Below are 20434 nucleotides of genomic sequence, written 5' to 3'. Positions count from 1 at the left end.
TTCGTGGTACGAAAAAACGCGTTAGCCGTCGCGCTGTTTGGCAAAGCTGCCCTTGCTCCATTGCAACCAAACCTTCGCGGGTGGACAGCGTACGTGGGCGTGGTGGACCCGTGGGTGGGCGCCCTGTTCACCCTGTGGCCCGGCAGCCTGACGCTGCACCTGGCGCTCGCCTCGGACCTGCTGGCGCTCGCCACGGTGCACATCTACTGCTTCTACGGCTATGCCTGCCGCCTGTACCAGGGCTGGGCCCGCGCCCTGGCCGCGCTGTGGCGCCTCTTCCGCGGCCGCAAGTGGAATCCGCTGCGGCGGCGCGTCGACTCGCACCGCTACGACGTGGACCAGATGTTCGTGGGCACGCTGCTCTTCGGCGTCCTCTTCTTCCTCTTCCCCACCGTGGCCGTCTACTACGCCGTCTTCCTCACGGTGAGATGCACCCCTCTCTCTTTCTTTCCCCTTCTCTCCGTATTAAGGCGAAAGCCTTTAATGCCTCATCGTTGTCGACAGAAGGTTGTCAGCAGAGGTTTCACGCTTTTTCTAGTCAGAAGTACTTGTATTTGGGCGTGTTGGTTCATAACTTTTCAGGAGGACACAGGGGCGCAATAACAGACACGGACATGGAAGTAGACAGGGACGTGCGCTTACTATCAACAGGCTTTATTCGTCGTAGACCGTTAAGATAGATTTCTGTAATCGCCTGCCTTTGGATTTCATTTGGTGTTCTCTGGTACCCACGTGCTTGTGATTCGCACAGTGGCGCTTGGGTAAAGCGAAGGTATATTAATGGTCTACGACGAATAAAGCCTGTTGATAGTAAGCGCTTGTCCCTGTCTACTTCCATGTCCGTGTCTTTTATTGCGCCCCTGTATCCTCCTGAAAAATTTTCTAGTCAGATCAGAAAGAAAATCTTTGTGCACGATGGGATTCGAACCACCATCCTTCCGTTCCGCAGCCGAGCGTGCTAATGGCTACGCTACCTCCTGCCAACGCATATGTAGTTCTCCTTGTCTAGGACGCTGGAGAGTGTTTGCAGAAAGGCGTCGAATCAGACGGATGCCTCCCAAACGCCTTCCAGTGTCTCCAGCATTTAAGATCCACACAAAAAATTGTGCACTTAATTAACATCTTAACCGCACATCAGTGACGCAGGCAGCAACACCGCGCTAAAGGCTTTCGCCTCACCGCACTTTAGGTCAACAAAGTGCCCCCTGAATTTTTTTTTTCCTTGTAAGCGCTATGGACTGAGAAAACACAAAAGAGTAAAAAGAGATTAAGCTGTCCTCTATCGCACTCCGTTTCATATTGACCATATCATGTGGTATTTGAGGTGTAGGTTCCGCCCCCGTGGCGCGTACACACTAAACACAAGTACACCTATATATGGGAGTAAAAAGAGTAAGCTAACCTCTGGCACACTCTCTTCTATAAAAGAGGGTGCGCCAGAGGTCAGCTTACTCTCTTTTCTACTCCCATATAGGCGTAGTTGTGTGTAGAGTCTACATAGCAAGGGAGTGAAACCTATCCCTCCAATAGTACATGACATGGTCCCCTGCAGAGCCAACCGCATCCCCTAGCAGCTGGAGGGTCGTAATGAAGGAAACATGGCTTAGCAGTACTGTTCATATTTGTCTTTGGTGCTGTTTTTGAATATAAAACATATCTGTCGTGAAACAAAATACAGACTAGTTGAAATCAAGAGGAAGAAGTGGGCTTGGGCAGGGCATGTAATGCGAAGGCAAGATAACCGCTGGTCCTTAAGGGTAACGGAGTGGATTCCAAGAGAAGGCAAACGTAGCAGGGGGCGGCAGAAAGTTAGGTGGGCGGATGAGATTAAGAAGTTTGCGGGGATACGATGGCCGCAACTGGCAAAGGACAGGGTTAATTGGAGAGACATGGGAGAGGCCTTTGCCCTGCAGTGTGCGTAGTCAGGCTGATGATGATGATGTACTACCAAGCCGGAGTCACAGGGTAGTGGGAGCATGCTTAGCTGGAATGTCCCGTCTACTTTGTCCTGTCGTTTGTGCGTTTTTTTTAAATTCCAGCTTCATTCTAGAGGTTGCACCGTCATGTCGATGTGCAACTGGCGGAGCAACCCAAGCAGCACAAGCAATCTGCCCAATATTGTAAATCTATAATGAAAGGCAGGTCCTACAAAGGACCACAGGGTGTGGGAATCCTGGCTTTCCGCCGTCGCCTTTGCGCGGCTGTGCCGGCCTCCCGCGTTGTTTCACCTCTTTCCCTTGCTCCCGCCTCAGGCGGTGGAGAGGCGGCTGGGTGACTAATCACTGTCATTTAGCCACAGCTCCGCCCCGGCTCCCCAAGGGCCTTTGCCATTGGCGCCTTTTGGCGGGAATTCGGGATCCGCTTTGGGGCGGCCGCGCACCGCGCGACCGTCCGATAGGGGCCCAGAGAGAGGGATCCCTCCGAGACAGCGTAAGGTGCGTAAGTTACTGTTTGTCCCTGCCGGCCTTTGCCGCTCGGACCAGTGCTTACTCGAGCTCGCCCGCACGTGTCCTCTGACCTGCAGCGGCTCGAGCCTGTCCAGCGGGGTCCAGCGACCTCCGACAGGCGTACCTTGCGTTTATTACCCACTCTCTCTCGCAACCGGCCCAACGGTCGACACGAGAGAGAGATCACAGCACTGCCGCGGGGACATTCTCCTGCAGCGGCGTGCTATAGCGGCGCGCATTACTCGAGTCGCTTCGTGCGCGCAGCGGAGCCTTGCTCCTCGCGCGCCCCCGGGACGGGGTGACGATTGAGTGTGTGTGTACTGCTGGAGGACGACGTGAACATGGGCGTCCGGAGGGGGGGGGCAAGGGGGGGCGGCTGCACCCCCCTGGAAAATCACTCACTCGAACCGTGAGTGATGGCCGCACGCCAGGGGCGGTGGTGCGCTCAGCCAAAAGGGTAAAAGCAGCCCCGCTTCCACGCTTTGGGGCACATCTGCGAAATGCCGCGTCCGGGCGCGCGCCGTCCCGCCGTTTTCAAACCACGCCATCGTTAGCTCTACAAAAGGGCGACCTGTTGCAGACATGCAGCGGCACCGGCGAGCGTATTTCGAGCCGTCTTGAGATGGGTGTCTGTTTCTTTCATCTCTAGAGAGATAGCGACACGGAGGCAAACAGTGCACAGGGCATGTTGTTTTCGCCTTCGGATACGTTCGTACGCCGGCCACCGATGAATTCTTCAGGAGGGAAGGACAAATCAGCCGTGTCCACCCCCGCTTTGTGGGGCTGCTCAGGGGCAAGCGGGCGATGAGTTGGCGCCGCCGCCGCTCACTGTCTCCTCCGATACACGGGAGAGCGCATTTCGGTAGAAGCGCCGCTTTCAGAATCTTCGGCAAAGGGGATTAGCTGCTTTTGTTCACGGCGACGCAGTCTCCAGAGGCGCCCCCACACCAGCGTTCCTTGCGTTTTCTCCGAAAACCAGCGCCTTTGGTGAACGCAGCCCGATGGCGCCTGCCTGGCTCGCCTGTCACCTCTGGCTGGGCCTCAAATCCCAACAGCGCTCATGTACTGTGCGATGTCAGTGCATGGTAAAGAGACCCAGGTGGTCGACATTATCCGGAACTCTGTACTACTCCGTCCCTCATAGCCTGAGTCGTTTTGGGGCTGTGAACCCCATAAAAACACACAAAAAAAATTTCCGACCGGAGTGGCGAGTGTCCCTTCCCCTCGGAAGTCGCGCAGCGTTCCTTTCACCCCCAAAGTGCGCATTCGGGGATATTCCCTTGCACGTGTGCGCGCCTCTGTGTTTGTGCTTCGGTGCCTTTAGTGGCCGGTTGTCAACGAAGGTGAGAACAACCACGACAGCGGACGAGAAAACGACGAGAGGCGAGCAGTGTGTGTGCGGTTGCTCGACTGTGCGGATGCGCGAGCAAGATGGAGCGAGGTGTATGAAGCGGCGAGCGTGCATTTATCTTTTAAATATTTCGTTGTATATATAGTCGTCTTTTGTTTTCAACGTACGCGTTCAACCGTTTTTCCAATCAATGTGTATGATGAGTGTGCACCGAGAGCGTGTAATGAAGCACGGAAATGAATTTATCACCCGTGTAATTACGCAATTCGCCCAGAAAAATCCGAGGCGCCTACAGTTGCTGTTCAAGGAAGACTGACGAGTGACTGTAGTGGCGTGTTTGTGAACATATTGTGCTGTGTGCTGGTCATCAATCCGGGTGAGTCGAGAACCCATATGCAGCAAGACTGAGCACTCTTCTCCACGAAGTGACAGTATCTTTTTGCATTTTTTAGTAACTTTAATTGTTTCTTCGTTGATAAACTCCAATATCTCTCTCCTAGCCACGCTTTAATTTGCTGTTTGTAATTTTTCTTTCATGTGTGTATTTCCCTTCTTTTTTATTTATATATAAATAAATGAATTTACTCCGCAAATAGTGCCTTTTTGCTACGAACATACCCCCCCCCCCCTTCCGGCGCCAAGAACCAATGGAGCCCCCCCCCCTGCAAAAAATTCTGCGGACGCCCTTGGACGTGAATAAACGTCTCCTTTGTGAACTTGGAGGCCTATTTCTTTGCGGCGAATCGCTCTCCTCCCAGCGGAGGTTGAGTGCACCGCATCGGTGTCCCAGTGGTGTGTGGTGACGGCTGATCGGGGCCCTTGGCTCGCGCGAAGCTCGAACCCGCGGTGGTTGGTGGCCTGTGTCCACGTAGAAACCCACAAGGGAAACCATCTATTTCAAATGTTGGGCCGATTACTTGTGCTTTTTGGAAATGCGCACCTCTCAGCAATACGCAATACGCAATTTTTCTTTCGGCCTACGGTTGCGCACTGTCCCTTTTTTGTTGTTGTTGTTCTGCCATCAGATGCATGTTTATAGCTCCGTGGGCGGCTTCAGTCGAAAGGCCGCTCTACTTAGCTTCGAACACGAAGACACGTTCTGCCTACCCTAACATTGCTTTCGTTTCCTGTGCGTGTCGGTGTTGTTCGTTTGTTTTTCCTAGTCATGCTGTCGTTACGGGAACGACGAGTGATTGCTGCTACACGCTCATAACTCACGGGCGAGTTTACTCGCCCCCCAGCCGGCCTGTTTCCGTTACGACGCCACGAATTCCCCTCTGCAGCCAAACATTCTCGCTTGCGCAAACTGATGTGGCCGGGGCGCGTGGCGCGTCAATGCTGATTGGCGGGGCGCGGCCGGTTCTGCGAGCCGTGAGACGTGCTTAGCCGGCACGAAATGCGGACACGTATGGCGTAGGAAGTATACAGGGCATGCAAACATTGGGGAACAAGCAAACAGGGCTCGATGTGATTGCAAGATGTGCGAGTTAAGCCAAAACATAAGCGTTGGTTCTTGTCACAAGTGGGTCCGTCGATGCCTGCTGTCTCAGGGAAAAGCTGTCGCAGCGCGATGAGCATCAGCGGTTTGGACAGGCTGGGGAATAGCACTACGGAGGACGAGTTGAAAGCTGAGTTTAGAAATTTTTTAAATCACGCCAGCCGTATTTGTACGTATACATCCGAGCAACAGCTCCGCTAGCCGTGGCTTCTTTGCGAACGCACAGGCACAAGCCGCTTTTTTTTTCTCGAGAGTGGCGCCCTCTGGGGAGCGGCGAAAATTCGTCTGCTACTGGTTGAAAACAAACGCTGGTGGGAAACACAGGTGCGACCTGGTTCCACGAGGAGTCAGCTGCGCGCCTGCGAAGTGTTTAATGCGTGCTTGACAACTGTCGCCATCTGTCGCACACGCCTGTAACTAACATGAACTGCGCATGCGCAGTAGAACCTGGCGGTTTTATTTTCAACCAGTGGAGCTGGAAAAGAGGCGTGCATGCGCTCGTGAAAAAGGCGGATTGTCTTACAACTGAGAACGACGTGCGTCTAATGTCGCACCACATTCGAGAACGTTTCTTTCAGTACGGAAACACTGTTCCGATGGGTAAACCCTTGCGATGTTTGTGGGTTCGTGCCATCTAGAACCTGCGACGCGTATGTGTTTGTGCCATCGCTGCCGGCGGTTCCGCCATCCCACAACATCGATTACACTCCTAGCGCCCCCGCGTGGCGGATACTCCCGCCCACACCGCATCGCGGCGCGCTCCGCCGTCCCCGCTCCCGACGCGCGGGAGCCGTCGGCGTCGGAATCACGCGAGCAACCGCACTTCAGCGACGGACGCGCGCTGCTCGTGCCGTGTCTTTTCATGCGGTTGCCTTTGAGGCGGTGTTGCCTCAATTGCTTGCGCTCGTCCTACTCGGTTTAACTGCATTAATCCCGTACCGTTTTACGACTTGGAAAATAGCATGATAAGCCAACATTAGAACGGCCGCAGTAAATTAGAAGAGAAGCTAACGTTCATAGAATTTAGGCGAAAAATTCTCTTTTTTTTTTCTGACTCGATGCCTCCCAGGAGCTTGCCCTCGCTATGTTGTGGGTGGTCTCCCGCGCTTTTAGATACGCGCGTGTATAAAGGCGTACCGCGCTTTTTCGTTTCACACTTACCCACGCACACGAAAGTGCTCAATAGGAGGTGGTCAAAAGGCCTCACATTTGCGTATTCACTTGGCAAACAAGATACCGTGGCTAGATGGGACTAATGAAAGAGCACTTGCTGACCATTGTAGTAAGGGGCCCTAAGGATAGAACAAACGTCCTATTTGTAACGTCGTTCGAGCTGGGTTTGCGGCTTTGCCTTGTTAGTGCCTCCGTCTGTGTTTTTCGCGTGTTTTATCGTCTGCTTCTTTTTCGGCATTTTTCTACTGGATGAACAGCTTCCAGCTTGCCCAAGTGACTGCATTATACTTAAAAATTGATATTACCCGGCAAGGGTGCTGAAATGTAGTGCTAACGAAGTGCCCAATATTGGAAATGCATGGTCTCACTTTGGTTCTCAGTAGGAGCGGCCTTTGCGCATACATTTCCGATATTGGCCCGATTTATAAAATGGTCTATAGACAGTCTGTAGACTTCTTATAGACTATGTTGCCTTTGTATAGATATTTCTGTTTGCCTATTCATAGTCTGTAGACAAAAGTCTATTAAAGTGTATGGCCATAAAGCTATAGATTGTCTATATACTGTCTATAGCATTTCTATTGCCTATATACTGTTCTCTAGGATTTGTCTATAGAGAGTCTATAGACTTTATCGACTGTCTAAAATAATTTTGTAAGCGGAGGATGGCATTATTTCCTCCACTCGGCTACATCCGACTCGGCGTGTACTCTATACAGGGTGATTTTTTTTTACCGTTTACAGATTTTTAAAAAGGAGACGCTGATAGTATCGTGAATGCCGCCTTCACGGAATGTATATTCGGCTTGGCGGACACAAGATAAGCAAATAACGGTCAAAGTTAATTAATTAGCCAACTTGCGTTAATTACTTTTTTAACTCTTTACTTTACGCTTCGTATCGCAATCGCAATTTTGGAGACTGCGAACACAATTCGCAGCACGTCCCTAAGTGCAACAGGTATTGGACATTCGCGATTGAATTTCCAGCTTTTTCGGATCCGATTCGGGAACTGAACGCTCAGAGTGCGCCGAAAATCCCGCCCACGATACTACGTAAGAGATTGACGAAATGATGACGGCAACCGACGGCACCAAGGCTATAGCTGCGGCTGCGGCAGGCAGCCGCTCGAGAAGAGCGCATAGTCATTGCTTCCGTCAGCAGCATGCGCTAGTATTTCGTCATTGGCATTGAACAGGCACATTTTCTGCCATCAGCGGCTTCGAAAAAGCAGCACGGTGATAACGGGCAAGATTTCCCTTTCCGCTCTGGCTCGGCCATGAAAGGAACGGTGTGCAAGTCGTTTGCTTGTGCTTTATTATTTTTCATCCAAAGTAATTTCAAAAGACGTCAACTGATGACTGTTGCCCCGTCGTATCTCGGTGGCTAGGTTTTATGCATCAGTAATGGTCAAAGTGCTTGTCTTCAACCGCCACGCATGCCGTGAATCTCTCCTTCATGGACTGCAGCACTCTTTTCACAACCTGCGGTGGTATATTCGCACATGCCTTGATGTTCCTTTGTTTGAGGTCTGCCACGTCTTCGGGTTCAGTGTGGTAGACTGCGTTTTTGATATAACCCCAAAGATGTCTAATCCAATTAGGTCGGGTGACCTAGGTTGCCAGAACAGGATTCCACCGCGCCCTATCCACTGACCGAGGAAGTTGCTGTCGAGCCAATCCCTTGCACGCGACGACTAGTATACGCAGGCGCCCCGTCGTGCTGAAACCACGAGCCGTGGAATTGACTTAACGGAATCTCGGACGTGAAATTGCTGACAGCACCACTTAGAATGCTTGCTGTGTATGACTTTGCTGATAAGTTTTCTTCCTGAAAGTACGGCCCCACTACTCGATTTGAGTGCCCCGCCGCGGTGGCTCAGTGGTTACGGCGCTCGGCTGCTGGCCCGAAAGACGCGGATTCGATCCCGGCCGCGGCGGCAGAATTTCGATGGAGGCGAAATTCTAGAGGCCCGTGTGCTGTGCGATGTCAGTGCACGTTAAAGAACCCCAGGCGGTCGAAATTATCCGGAGCCCTCCACTACGGCGTCCCTCATAGCCTGAGTTGCTTTGGGACGTTAAACCCAATAAACCAAACTCGATTTGAGTAAATTCCGCACCAGACATTCATTGAAAACCAGACTTGGTGGTGGTGTTCCCTGAACCTGTGCGGGTTCTGATCAGACCAGTAGTGGGCGTTGTGTACACTGACTTCCCCATTACGGCAAAAGTGGACCTCGTCCGTTCACAGAACTTTTCTAAAAAAAAAAAAAAAGTCTTAAGTCTTCATCTCACATTTGATCAACGCCCAGTTGCCGAATTCATACCGCTTTTTATAATGATCTTCACTCAGATCCTGATGCGGCGATATGTGATGAGGGTGAAAACTATGCTTCTTGAGCACTCTCCAGACTGAATAGCGGGAGGATCCAACGGCCTCGACGATTTCACGGATGCTGGCTTCGGGGTATGCATGAACGTAGCGAGAACATTTATCTCGAATCCTTCGCTCAGAATAACTCCCACTGCCTTCCTTGAATGAAGCACGGATCCTGCGGTCCGGAGCAGTTTGTGCATTTTAGCGTACATCGTATGTGACGGAACTGGTCTGCCAGGATTCTCGGAGGCGCAGAGTCTTGAGGCGAGGCGAGCGTTGCCATTCGTTTTTACACAGGCGACAACCATCTGCGCCTTCTCGGTCAACGAGTACCGCGGTTGCAGCTGCCCTGCCATTCCAACGCGCATTCAGAGTTCATATGTATAGCATTGCAGCACCTAATTGTTCGCTCTGTTAGCGGAATCGACAGCCGGCAGCTTACCAGTGGAAATTCCAGTGAAAAATAATAAATCGCAAGCCGATAAGCCACCGCTCCTTTCTTGTCCAAGCCAGAGGAAATCTTGCGAGTTATCACCGTGTTGTTTTGGCGAAGCCGCTGACGGCAGGGAACGTGCCTCTGAGCCCAATGCCAATGACGAAAAAAGAGCGCCTGCCTGCCACAGTCGGAGCTAGCCTTGGTGCTGTCGGTTGTTGTCATCATTTCGTCAATCTCTTTCGTTCTATCATGGGCGGGATTTCCGGCGCACTCTGAGGGTTCAGTTCCCGAATCGGATCCGAAAGGGCTGAAAGTTCAATCGCGCATTTCTCAATACCTGTTGCACTTAGGGACATGCTGCAAATTGTATTAGCTTTGAATCTCTACACTCATCAGTATTGCGACTGCAATATGCAGCATAAAGCGAAGAGTTAAAAAATAATTAATGAAATTTGGCTAATTAATTAAATAAATTTGACCGCTATGTCCTTATCTTGTGTCCGCTGAGCCGAATATATAAATTCCGTGAAGGCTGAATTCACGATACTAACAGCGCCTTTTTAAAAAAAATCTGTAAACGATTAAAAACAGGTTAGGTTAGGTTAGGTTATTGGGGTTTAACGTCCCAAAGCAACTCGGGCTATGAGGGACGCCGGAGTGAAGGGCTCCGGAAATTTCGACCACCTGGGGTTCTTTAACGTGCACTGACATCGCACAGTACACGGGCCTCTAGAATTTTGCCTCCATCGAAATTCGGCCGCCGCGGCCGGGATCGAACCCGCGTCTTTTGGGTCAGCAGCCGAGCGCCGTAACCACTGAGCCACCGCGGCGGGGTGATTAAAAAACACCCTGTATACTGTAGGCTTGCGAAAGCGCAAGAGGCCCAGAGCTTTCTCGCGCTCTGTTCTTGTCTCCTTGATGGTCTGGAGGACGCGTCGAGACAGCAACGTTTCGCTGCTCCCGTGGGAACCAAGGCCATAGCTGGCGCTGAAACCCAGCTCTAGCGCAGGCGAATTAAGAACAGAGCCGTCCTCGGCGACTGCATGTGACCGACGCTGTCCGTCGGCCGTGACTAATCCTCCGTGGCTGACAACAAGAATGATATTTGAAAGCACGTGCTTTGCGTCGCGCTGGGCTCTCGAGGTTGTTTGTCGGCTATAAAAGCTCTCACAGAGAGTCAGTTCTTACATTTACAGGCTGCCACGTAATTGGAGAAAGGTGCCCTAGCGATCCGACTTGAGGGTCGGTGTTTTCTGCACTCGACAAGCTGTCAGAGCTTTGCGGAACGACCGGCAGGTGTCCGTCGTTCAGCAGAGTTCTGCCTCAGCTTTGTAGGTGGACACCACCATCACTTCGCAGAGCGGTTGAGGGGTCCGCCAGCGAAGTATGCCAGTTATGCGCCTGTCCTTTCCTCAGAAGCAGCGGAGGGTCACTAGGCTGCTAATTAGCCCCGACTGGAAAATTGTAGACTGTCTGATTTGCTTCGTCTAAGCGGGCCCCTCTGCTGGAGTGAGCGTCGTCTGTTGGGCTGTTGTGCTTGAAGGGAACAACCCCTGCCGATTATCAGTCACCGTGCAACGGGACGCCAAGCAGTCGCGACCACTTGATTTCTGCTTACCTCGCTTTAAAGAAGCAGGCAGTTGCGATAAGTAGCTACTCGAATAAAAAAAAGCCGCAATCGTTATGAACATAAAAAAATGGCAGTGGCTTAGCTGAGCTAGGCCAGGATATACGTAGCGAGAGTACGGTTAAACTTGATTACACCTTGTCGTTTAGCTTGGTTTCTCTCCGGCTACGTCCAATGCTTAGCTTTGGTTGTTATTCCCCCGTTGCGCCTAATTGCGGCTACATTAAAGACGAGACATTTGTTATGCAGCAAAGTGTGAAGCATTTATTTTATTTCCCGTTCTTCGTCTTGTAGTTGAAGCCTGGCTTCTTTCAGTCTCTCCGACTCACCATCCATACCGACGGCTCCACCGAGCCGCCTTCTATATATATGCAGCTGCACCAACCCACCTCCTCTTACAGAGCATGCGCACAGCTGTTGCAACTCGGTTTTGCTGGCACGCTGTGGCACCGGCTCCTCCTGTGACGTCACGCCAGGTGGCGGAGCGAGCGGTGGTTGCTAGGCAACGGTTCGAGGTCACGGTGCGGCCACGATGAAACTGGTGCCACGGCGAAACGGCGAGACTTGCGCGTAATGTAGCTCTCGCTACAAAACGAAATTCACTGCTGAAGTAGATAAATTCTGCTAGATCTACCGTACAGGCTACTTGTTCTTCTAGATGTCTGCCCCGTTCACCTGCTCTTCTAGATATCTGCTCCGTTAACCCTTTCTTCGTGGTACGGTCCTGGTTTACTTTTTATGCAGTTATATCTTATCTATAATGATTACGTGAGTAATCTCGTCGCTGCGCGTCGCAGCGCCGCCGTCGCTGCGCAAGTGACTCAGAGGTGCCGCCTCCGCGCTCGCCAGTTGCGCATGCGCAGTAGCGGCGCATAGCTAGCGTGCCGGGGCCGCCGCCGCTGCCGCGCGCTCTCCATCACCTCCCTCTCTCTCCACGTTGCTTTCGCAATCCTCCAAAGTTTAACCAAAGCTAAAGCACTGCCAATTTTCTCTTTAATTTCTTCTACGAGTTGTCAGTCACGGGAGCTTTAACCGGGTTTTCGCCCTCTTTTCTCTCTCTTTCTCTCTCTCCTGCAGCTGCGCCTGGTCGTGCTTTGCGTCCAAGGAGGTCTGAGCCGGGCAGTGCTGGTCTGGGACTCGCTCCCTTTCTACACCCTGGCCGCGAGGACGTTCACCGGCCGTCCCGTTGTGGGTGAGTGGCGAGGGCGCGGTGTGTGCTCCGATTCCTCCGAAGTGGAGATTTTTCCGACTCAGATTCATCGAATAGATTCATTAAATAGATTCACCGTGCGTTCTAGAGCCCAGTGCAAAAAGAATTATTGAAATCGGAGCATGGAAACGAACGTTATTCCGCTCTGAAAATTCAAAATGAAAAGATGAGACGAAAACTCGTTTCACTCACCCATTTCACTCACCCAGTACTGAGATTGGGCTCTACCAATCAGAGCAGCGCATAACACACACGCTGCGGAAGCTTGCATGCAATTGTTGCTTTGTCGGGGTAGCCCACAGCCGCGCATTTTGACGGCCCCCGTGTACAGGGCCGTCTTATAGGCAGGGCAAGGGTGATAAACAAAGGAAACTCCCTAATGTTTCTGTGCTATGTTGGTAGGATTGGGAGGCTGTCATAAAAGTTTCAAACAGTAACGACCACTAAAACGAACGTTACTGAGACGGTCGTTTTGATTATCCGTGGCTGGTCTAGAGGTTACAGCACCTGAAGACGAGCGATTTGTAATAGCCTTTAAATCGCCGGTCTTCAGACATTGTAACCTCTAGACTAGCCAAGGATAATCAAAACGGCCCTCTCAGTAGCGTTCGTTTTAGTGGTCATTACTATTCCCAACTTTAATGAAGGTAGTTTTATACGTCGCCTGGATTAGAGTGTAGGCTTGTGTTACGCACGCCTGCCTCTACATCCCTTGTCTGGTTAGTGCACCCGGCTACTCCAGCGCCCTCAGCAAAATGCATTCCACCCTCCCCCCCCCCTCCTCCCCCACTCAGAGGTACTAAATCTTCCGGCTATAGCATCAGAACTTGTCACCACTTCTGTTTTCGTACAGATTCGCATTACCACTGGGGTAATTATTATTAAAGGCCGCCTTTAGGATAAAGCGTCCTGTCAATTTTTTGCACTTCCTGGTGGCAAAGGATTCTGGTGGAGCTGAGACAGACGGGATACGGGTGCCTGTCTTCTTTTTTTCGCAGGTGATCTTCTGTTCCACGCATTGTCATCGGGACCGGAGTTCGCGCTATACATGCAGGTATGTCTATACAACGGCCGTTGGCGCAGATTCGCTGCCCTCAGATCATCGAGAATGCATCGTGCGCCAAAAAGATTTAAAATACAAACGTTTTATGTAGAGTGGAAAAGCGCAGTGGTTAATGCACTCGCGTAGGACACCCTAACCGCGTCATGAGGGAAGGGATGGTGTAGGAGGGAACGAAAGGAGGCAGAGAGAAAGAGGCGCTCTAATGGAAAGGGTTCCGAACATGGAAGAAGGAAAACTCAGGAGAGGCCCCCGCTGTCCGAGCTGCACGCCGAAAAATGGGCCGGAAGTCACGTGCTTTCGCAAGGGCTGCTGGGAGTATTTAGCCGTGCCGGAAGTCGCGCGCTTTCGCAAGGGCTGCTGGGAGTCCTTGGCTGACGGCGCAGCCAATGGTAACGCTGGGCGCATTGGCGTCGTCTGCTGCAATGCCTGCTGCGCATGCGCGAGCACTGCGAGACGACGGCCACGTAGGGGGGGGGGGGGGGAGAGCAGGGGGGTGGGGGGGCGGCTTCAAAAAATGTGACGTAACCACCTCTCCTGAGTTCTTTCCTTCTTCTATGGTACCGAATAAATTTCGACTACCGGGGGGTTCTTAAGCAGGCATTGCACACGGGCGTGTTTGCATTACGCTTCTATATCGAAGTGCGCCCGTCGCGTTTGGGACTCGATCCCGCGACCTCGTGCTTTAACAGCGGGTCGCTATGACCACTTCAATCTCCACGGCGGGTGATTCTATCACGACCGACCGGCATGCGTCGTGCCGCTCGTTTTGAGCCGGATGATGGTTGGTTACGTAGTTAACCAACCCTCGGAACTTTTCTGATGCGCTGCTGTGTATAAAATACGATGTTACGTAGTTACGCCTGGAAGAATATCATGGAAGTATTGGGAAGCCCTGATAGAATGAATCGGCTTCCCTGGAAGCTGCTCTCTGCGTAAAGGTGTCCACGAAAGTTTTCGGAACGAAGATTATCACGAAAAACTTCAATTTCCACGTTGACTAGAAGCGCTGCCGTACACTGAGGGGTGCACTGCGCAGGCCGCGCTGGGAAATTACAAGACACACCTTAAAGTTTATGGCTGCATGCTTAGGCTTTGTTGTAATTCCCGAAAACTTTTGCTGGCACCTCTACGCTCCGCGGCCCATCCTTCGCAGTTTTTCCTTCTTTCTTTCTTCCTTCCTTTCTTTCTTTCTTTCTTTCTTTCTTTCTTTCTTTCTTTCTTTCTTTCTTTCTTTCTTTCTTTCTTTCTTTCTTTCTTTCTTTCTTTCTTTCTTTCTTTCTTTCCTTCTTTCCTTCTTTCTTTCTTTCTTTCTTTCTTCGTAATTAAAAGCTATCGTGATTACTTCAGCCATGGTGGAGAACAAGTCGCGAACGATTCATGCACGCACACCTTTCGGAATCGAGTCCCTGATTTAACGGTGCCAGTTGTATAGCTTTTCTAACGCTGCCGTAATTCAGAGGAAAAAAGTATAGCGCCGTCATTTGTATTTCTATATGTGCGTGTAAGTCGCGTGTTTTCCAGTTTTTTAACTAGCGCCAATCCGCGTCATTAGAGACCTCTAGCATAGCGTGCAGCGCTACCACTTACCGCGTGAAAGGCGCCGCTACTGCGCATGGCGATCTGCGCATGTGCAATTGCGGCGCTCGGTACGGGAAAAGCGGTAGGGGTGTCGGTTCGCGCTTTGCTGAAACTAGCCCGAGTCGCTTTGGGACGTCAATCCCCCCCCCCCGTAAACCAGAAACCTTGATAAAACTATTAATGCGAAAGCCTCTAATGGTTTATACTGTCGTCCGTTAAGAAAGCGTGTCACACGCGTTTCACTCGGGAACTAAAAAGATGGAATAAGATCAATGGTTGCTTCAGTTAGAGGAGGAAAGAAATAAAACTAGAAGCCAAGTTTGATGACAGTAGATTAGTTAGTTAATTATAGGCAAAAATGTCGAAATTGCGTCGGTATAGCGCGGACGTCGATATAGCCACGGGAGATCGTCACATCCACCGGAAGTCGTCACGGCGTAGTGAAAATTGTCACAGAATGGTCGAAAAAACATCGGATTTGTGTCAAATTAGATAGAAAAATCTGTGATCAAGCGTAATTTACGCTTAAGATCCCCGAAAGATGTATAATTTGGGTATCGATATAGCTACGGGAACGGTGTGACGTCACATCCACCGGAAGTCGTCACGGCATAGTGCCCTCGGCTTTCGCTTCTCAACACTTTAGCTGCCAAAGTGTCCTCGCAATTTTTTTTTTACACCCTGGCCAACGTTGGTCGATGTCGCAGCCTGTTCGGAGTGAATGTGAAGAAAATGGCGGCCGGCTCTCGCCTCGTTGCAGGTGATTGGCGGCGGCGTCAATCTGCTACCGGAACCTCTCGGCTTCCCATCCTGGAAGGACCTGCTGGCCGACTTGGTGGTCGGACGCATCGTCTACCCGCTCTGAGAACGCTATACGCCGCCGCGTTCCTTTGCCCCGGAGAAGCCTGCGTTCGGCCCGAAGCGTAGATGGGGAAAAGAAGTGCCGTCTGTTCTGTAGTCACGTGACGCGAAGAGAGACGTGCGCTGTTAGACAAGCGCACCCTGCTTCAACGCAGAGTTGAGGCAAGGGTGTGGACGGCCAAAATTTAAAGGAGTATAGACACCTTTTAAGGCGAAAGCCTTTAATGCCTTATCGTTGTCGACAGAAGGTTGTCAGCAGAGGTGTCACGCTTTTTCTAGTCAGACCAGAAGAAAAAAAATCTTTGTGCACGATGGGATTTGAACCACCATCCTTCCGTTCTGCAGCCGAGCGTGCTAATGGCTACGCTACTTCCTGCCAACGCATACGTAGTTCTCCTTGTCTAGGACGCTGGAGAGTGCAGAAAGGCGTCGAATCAGACGGATGCCTCCCAAACGCCCTCCAGTGTCTCCAGCATTTAAGATTCACAAACTGTTGTGTACTTAATTAACATCTTAACCACGCGTCAGTGACACAAGCAGCAACTCCGCGCTAAAGGCTTTCGCCTCACTGCACTTTAGGTCAGCAAAGTGCCCCCCTGAATTTTTTAGATGCGTGTTTGCTTCTTGTAATGAGGCGTGAGGCATTATTATACACGGATTACCACGTGATATCCTCCTACGACCGCGAAATAGTTTATTGTGTTTCTATTGTGTTGTTTCGGTTTCTGCAGCCGAACGATGGCTGTGACGTCAGAGAGAGGTTATAGGTCACGTGAGGCATGAAAAACCGCATTACAATCTGTGCTTCCGCATTCGTTGTCATTCCGGCTCTTGAGGAAGAATGACTTCAGCACTGTAGTTAATTAAAACGATGAAGCAGCGATTATATCGCAGTTTTTCCATGCCTCACGTGACCCATAACCTCTTTTTGACGTCACAGCCACCGTTTGGTGGTCGAAACCGAAACAGCATAAGAGAAAAATTCGATTATAAATGATTTAGGGGTCTTAGGTGAATTCCACGTGGCGATTCATGCATAGTAGTGTCTTCGGCATCATTCCAGGGAAAAAAACACGCCTCAAAAATTAGGTGTCTATACTCTTTTAACCGTAGATTGTATGTAGAGGTGTTTTTGTTTGCAACTGAGATTAGCGTTGAGTTGTTCCCTAATTAATGCGATGCAGGCTTTTTCTTTTAAAACATTAAAAAAAATATGCTGGCTATACTTTCCCCGAGACGAAGGTGTCGTCACAAAGTATACTAATGGCGTACTTGGTGTTTACGCGGTCTAGAGAGATCGCACAGAGACCGCACTTACCTTTCTGGTGACAGTACCTTATTTGAGTGCTTTTCGCGTTCTTTGAACCTGCCTTGTGACGTCATGCAGGGGAAGGTCGCACTATATAGGCTGGGCAGCTGCATAGACCGAAACCACCCTGTGGAAAAGAAAAAGAAAACGCGTCTTAAATTGAGGCTCGTGGCGAATTCCGCGTTTTCGTTCACGATGGCGAGCTTTAAAACTTTGTGTAGATGAGGAAAATCGGTCATAATTTGCGTTTTTTGTACACCTTGAAATGTCCAGCGAATTTGGTCGTGGGTTCGAAAACGCGAAGCTCGTACGTTAACGGAAGCTGTCCTCTTCCATACGGCGCTGACGCTCTAAGTGCGCTACCACACGTATCCATCTTCGTCATTTCATCGCCGTGTTATGCTGTACTTTATTCCGCGCCTTTATTTTTTTTATTTCTCGCCTGTAGACTGTATCGCTGATGAGCAGTTTGCAGAGTAAATAATTCGGTGTTGGTGCAAAGCATCTGTGTACTATGGACGTAGAAGTTTAGAAATACCGCACGTCTTGAAATCGACGTAGACATCACCGCGTATTAGCCTTACCTTTCGTAGCGTATGTCTCTATAGCGGCCACTTTGAAACAGGCAAGAACTCCAGTTTAACGAAACTAATGGACGACATTAAAGCAGCGCTGTCGCTTTTACGTGGCGATTTACTCATTCCACGAGAATGTTCTCGTATTGTCGTCATTGTTGCGTGTCCGTCTCTCCATCTCATTTCCTTCGCACGCCTGTGCATATATGTATGTCCCCTCGCTAGTCTGCCACGGCCGGGCGAAAAGGTCTACATCCGAGCTTCCCTGAATATGTAGCCACTTCCGCGTTATGTGCGCTTGGTGCGTCGTTGTTTTACTGTCTTACCGCTGTACATAATCCGAATACCGACGCAATAAAACGGATGTGTTACTTAATTTTTTGTCTGCTGATGTCATCACTCGTTGTTCTACGCGTCTTCTCCCAGCCCGGAAGGGGTGTCGCAGACGGGTCGTATATGTCAGCCAACGCGACAAGGAAAACTACTGGTTTTCATGCGACACCTGGGTCGATGCCAAAGTGTCATGTCACGTGATCTGATGATGATGATGAAGTGTATGATTAAGCATGACTCGTGATGCGGGGTCATGGGACGTCACCAAACCAGAAGTAGCGACTACCGCTTCAACGGGCTTCTTGCGCCATTGCGACCCACTTCCGCTAATTATTGTCCTTCCTGGGTATTTGACGAGCGTCATATCACTCAATAGGCAATGCCACTCTTAGTGGGGCCAAGAGGTGAGGAACGAGTGATATCGATTCTTTGAGGCGTATTGAAAGCAGCTGCGGCCATTCACTGGGTTCTTCTGTGGGGAAAGCGAACTACAGTGAAAATACGTTTGACGTCATGCAAGCTTAACATCTGTCAAAACCAGAAAATAGTACTGTCATTAATGTTCCGACGTGCGTCGTCGGAAGGAAAAGGACGGGCCGAGTAGCGTGCGGAGCACAGCGTGTTGGTGGGAGGGCCGCGCTCTAGCTCGAGAGTTCACCCAAGCAGCACCGACTTTTGCCAATGTATTTCCAATATTGGCCGTGCTGGAATATGATGTTCTATATATATATATATATATATATATATATATATATATATATATATATACACACAGACACACATGAGAGAAGCCAACTGCCACAGAAACCAAGGGACACAGGGGATTTTTTTTAAATTTTCTTTATTTTGCGAAGGTCGTGGGTTCGGTTCCCACCAGGCGGCATGTGGTTGTTTTTTCTTCTGCTTTTATAATCAATTACCTTTAAGCGATAATATATTCAGTAATATTCTAAATTGATCAAGATCGCAAAATAAAGAAATAAATTTTAAAAAATCCCCTGTGTCCCGTGGTTTCTGTGGCTGTTGGCTTCTCTCATATTTATACCGAGCCCCTCATTCCCCTTTCCTTGTTTGCTTTATATATATATATATATATATATATATATATATATATATATATATATATATATATATATATGACAGAAGCCAACAGCCACAGAAACCAAGGGGCACAGGGGATTTTTTTTTTAAGTTATTTATTTTGTGGTGTTGATCAATTTAGAATATTACTGAATATGTTATCGTTTTAAAGATAACTGATTAGAAAAGCAGAAGAAAAAACAACCACCTGCCGCCGGTGGGATCCGAACCCACGACCTCCGAATTACGCGTCCGGTGCTCTACCTCTGAGCTACGGCGACGGCTGTCAATTCTTCTGCTTTCGGGGGTATTTATGTTTACAAGTAACCTAACCTTGAGAGTGTTCATCAGCGCCACCCACGTTCATAAGCGGCGGACGTAGAACGTCCTGGGTTACCGCAGGTGTGACGTAGAACGTCATCGAACGGAGAGGGTGGAAGCTGCGTGAGAACCCTCTTATGCTTCCTAAGGCGTCAAGGCTGCCAGAATCGAGGCCCTCGCTAAGCAATTAAGCAAACAAGGGAAGGGGATGAGGGGCTCGTTATAAATATGACAGAAGCCAACAGCCACAGAAACCAAGGGGCACAGGGGATTTTTTTTTAAGTTATTTATTTTGTGGTGTTGATCAATTTAGAATATTACTGAATATGTTATCGTTTTAAAGATAACTGATTAGAAAAGCAGAAGAAAAAACAACCACCTGCCGCCGGTGGGATCCGAACCCACGACCTCCGAATTATATATATAATATATATATATATATATATATATATATATATATATATATATATATATATATATATATATATATATACCCAAGCAGTACATGTAATCGGCCCTTTATTGGAAACGGATGGTTTCACTCTGGCCCTTGGTAGGACTGGCTTTTGCCAATGTATTGCCAATGTTGGCCGTGCTGGAGTATACGGTGTCCTATGGCCGCAGTACCACGCACTAAAGAGAGCCGCCACGGCACGCGGTCTTCCGGTGGGTATCACCTCTCGCTTTCACACGGCAGACACGCACACATTTACGTAGTTCGCGATACAATTAAGACATGAACGCTGCAGAAAATATTAAAAAAAAATGAAAATTGACTTTTGAGGAAATGAAATGAAGCAGTAACTGTCTCACGTATGTCGGTGCACACCTGAGCCGCGCCATAACGGAAGGGATAAAGGAGGGAGGGAAAGAAGAAAAACAAAGAAAGGAAGAGAGAAATAAAGAAGGTAAGAAAGAAAGAAAGAAGGAAAGAAAGAAAGAAAAAGAGGTGCCGTAGTGGAGGTCTCCGGTATAATTTCGACCACCTGGGAGTCTTTCACGTGCACTGACATCGCACAGCACACCAGCGCCTTTTAAGGCGAAAGCCTTTAATGACTCATCGTTGTCCGTCCGTCCGTCCGCGAAAACTGTCACACTACAGCTGTCAATCATCCTGATGACGTCATCAGTGGTCTAATACGCCGCAGCCAAAAATCATTGTATTCATTGTGGCATAATATGTTGTAACCATTAAT

General features: G+C 49.8%; 1 protein-coding gene across 1 annotated transcript in view; it reads left to right on the top strand.

The window, feature by feature from the left end:
- The window catches only part of PIG-Q (phosphatidylinositol glycan anchor biosynthesis class Q), a 34478-nt gene extending 16598 nt beyond the window's left edge, over positions 1-17880 (top strand). Inside the window, exons 5-8 of the mRNA XM_089541038.1 lie at positions 89-423; positions 11986-12100; positions 13117-13172; positions 15520-17880. Coding sequence (XP_089397164.1) covers positions 89-423; positions 11986-12100; positions 13117-13172; positions 15520-15624 — 611 coding nt within the window. The 3' untranslated portion in view covers positions 15625-17880. The remainder of the gene's footprint in view (positions 1-88; positions 424-11985; positions 12101-13116; positions 13173-15519) is intronic.
- The last annotated feature ends 2554 nt before the right edge of the window (positions 17881-20434 follow it).

The sequence above is a fragment of the Amblyomma mixtum genome, chromosome 4 (genome assembly GCF_055824585.1).
Source record: "Amblyomma mixtum isolate Tamu chromosome 4, ASM5582458v1, whole genome shotgun sequence".
Classification (NCBI taxonomy): domain Eukaryota; kingdom Metazoa; phylum Arthropoda; class Arachnida; order Ixodida; family Ixodidae; genus Amblyomma; species Amblyomma mixtum.
Note: the sequence above shows the minus strand (reverse complement) of the source record. Positions and strands in the feature narration are given on the sequence as shown.